Source organism: Ptychodera flava, chromosome 4 (assembly GCF_041260155.1).
Source record: "Ptychodera flava strain L36383 chromosome 4, AS_Pfla_20210202, whole genome shotgun sequence".
NCBI classification, from domain to species: domain Eukaryota; kingdom Metazoa; phylum Hemichordata; class Enteropneusta; family Ptychoderidae; genus Ptychodera; species Ptychodera flava.
Genome location: NC_091931.1, coordinates 17435292 through 17437174, shown reverse-complemented (window position 1 = coordinate 17437174; position 1883 = coordinate 17435292). Strand labels below are relative to the sequence as shown.

At 40.7% G+C, this 1883-nt stretch overlaps 1 protein-coding gene across 1 annotated transcript; it reads right to left on the bottom strand.

Annotated features, from left to right (window-relative positions):
* Positions 1-661: 661 nt before the first annotated feature.
* Positions 662-1087, bottom strand: LOC139132108 (neuromedin-U receptor 2-like). Its single transcript, XM_070698500.1, has one exon. It carries the CDS (start codon positions 1085-1087, stop codon positions 662-664), a length of 426 nt encoding a protein of 141 aa, XP_070554601.1.
* Positions 1088-1883: the final 796 nt, after the last annotated feature.

Sequence of the window (1883 nt, the reverse complement as noted above, 5' to 3'; positions counted from 1 at the left end):
TTTCTGATGTATGATGTAGGAATAACCTATTTCCAGGAAAAACTTACTTAATTTTTGATGAAATATTAAAAATTGTATCCGTAATATGTTTTCACAATCCTCCCATTTTTTGCAACTTTCCTTCTATGTCTATAAGATACCGTTAAAATTTGATTTGTCGATGCCTGGGGGTAACTTTTTTCAGATTTCATTAGATGTTTGCGGAATATGTAAATCCCTTTTCTCGGCTAAATAGTTGATGTTTCTTCAAACTATTTTCATTTCTAAACAATTACCTTTTCGTGTTTAACGTGCATCTTGTATCAAGGAGCAGTGTCATTGACGCTATTTTGAAAGCGTCAAATAGAAACAGTACTGTAACAGCAAAAGCGATTGATATTCTATGTTGATACATGAGCAGTGTTGCACTCAGGATTTCGAAATTTGGGGACACTGTGTCCCACTACCGTTTAGTTTTTGGGTAATTTTGCACGTTTTGGGACAACATGCGTTGGGACAACCAGCATCGTCTGTGTTGGGAAAAGCATATTGAACGGTACTACAGGTAACGATGGCACGAGAGACAGTCGACGCTCTATGCCTTTTGTCCTGAGTTGTCTTCTGTCTGTTGGTGTTCTTGGAGGAGTGACCATTCCGTGGCTGTGAGCTGAGAAAAGTTCTTCTAACATTTCCATTCGTCAAAGGCTTTCTTAAATGCCTCTCTGTATTTGGCGCTCGTGATATTGTAAATCACAGGGTTGATGGCAGAATTGAAGTACAGCAGCATGCCAGCCAGCATAGAGAACGTCTCAGGCCAAAATGTCCATATAAAAGTTTCAGCCATTATGGACAGTACCCGTGCAAACTGGAACATATACGTTGGAAAGAGACAGACAAAGAAGATGGATGTAGTTACCACCAAGAGAACGACTACTTGCTTTCTTTCCTGAAGCATCGCTGTTGAAGTGTTAGCAAGGGTGTTTTCATCTTTCCTCATTCTACAGATGATCATGGTGTAGAGAAAGAACACTATACACAGACACACCACAAAGGACAGTATGTCGCATGACAAGGCGACTGTGATGGCAGTCATGTCCTTGAACTCCATTTTCTTTGCAACAACGTACAGCAGACTCGGCAGAAATCCAAACAAAGCTAGAAATCACTGACACCCATATGCGGTACTTATTATGGAAATACCTGGCTTTGAACGGATGACATATCCCTATATATCTCTCAATGCTGATGAGAGTCACGGTGAAGAGTCCGGCCACCTGCGGAATGAAACAGAAAGTTGTGGAAAAAAAGACTACCTCGTTGTAAATGGAAATCACTTCATGATTGAGACAAATCTGGATAGGAATGCCCGTCACAAGAAAGACAGTGTCAGCAACACAGAGGCTCATTAGATAGATGTTCAACACCGTTCTCATGGATGGCACTTTCCAAGTCACATACATGAATGTACAGTTGCCGACAAGCCCCAGAATCAGGATAACTGCCAATACTAGGCTGTACGCAACGAAATTGTAGCCTTCATAATGGCCCATCTCCTTCTGAACTGTCATTGCCGCCGTAAGTATCATTCCATTCATAGATATAGTTTTCCAACAGAGGGGAAACTGTGGAATTATCCATGACGAGTAGCAAACTCACGTCCTTGTAGAGCTTCCCTGTCTCATCCAAACTTGACGAGTCCGGATCAAAAAAATATGGGTTTCAGAACAACTTCCTTTCTAGACCTGCTGTTCCACATTAATGTTGAATAAGGAATGACTTGGTTAACTTCAACATGTCAATGGAAGACTAAAGCGGTCATTTGTAATGAGATATAACAAAATGGACCAATAAAAGCTGTTCCTGCATGCCTGCTAACATGGATTTTAATGTCAATAATATTATGG

What these genes read in the sequence shown, in the direction of transcription:
- LOC139132108 (XM_070698500.1), bottom strand. Translation starts at nt 1,087, where the DNA reads ATGGAGTTCAAGGACATGACTGCCATCACAGTCGCCTTGTCATGCGAC.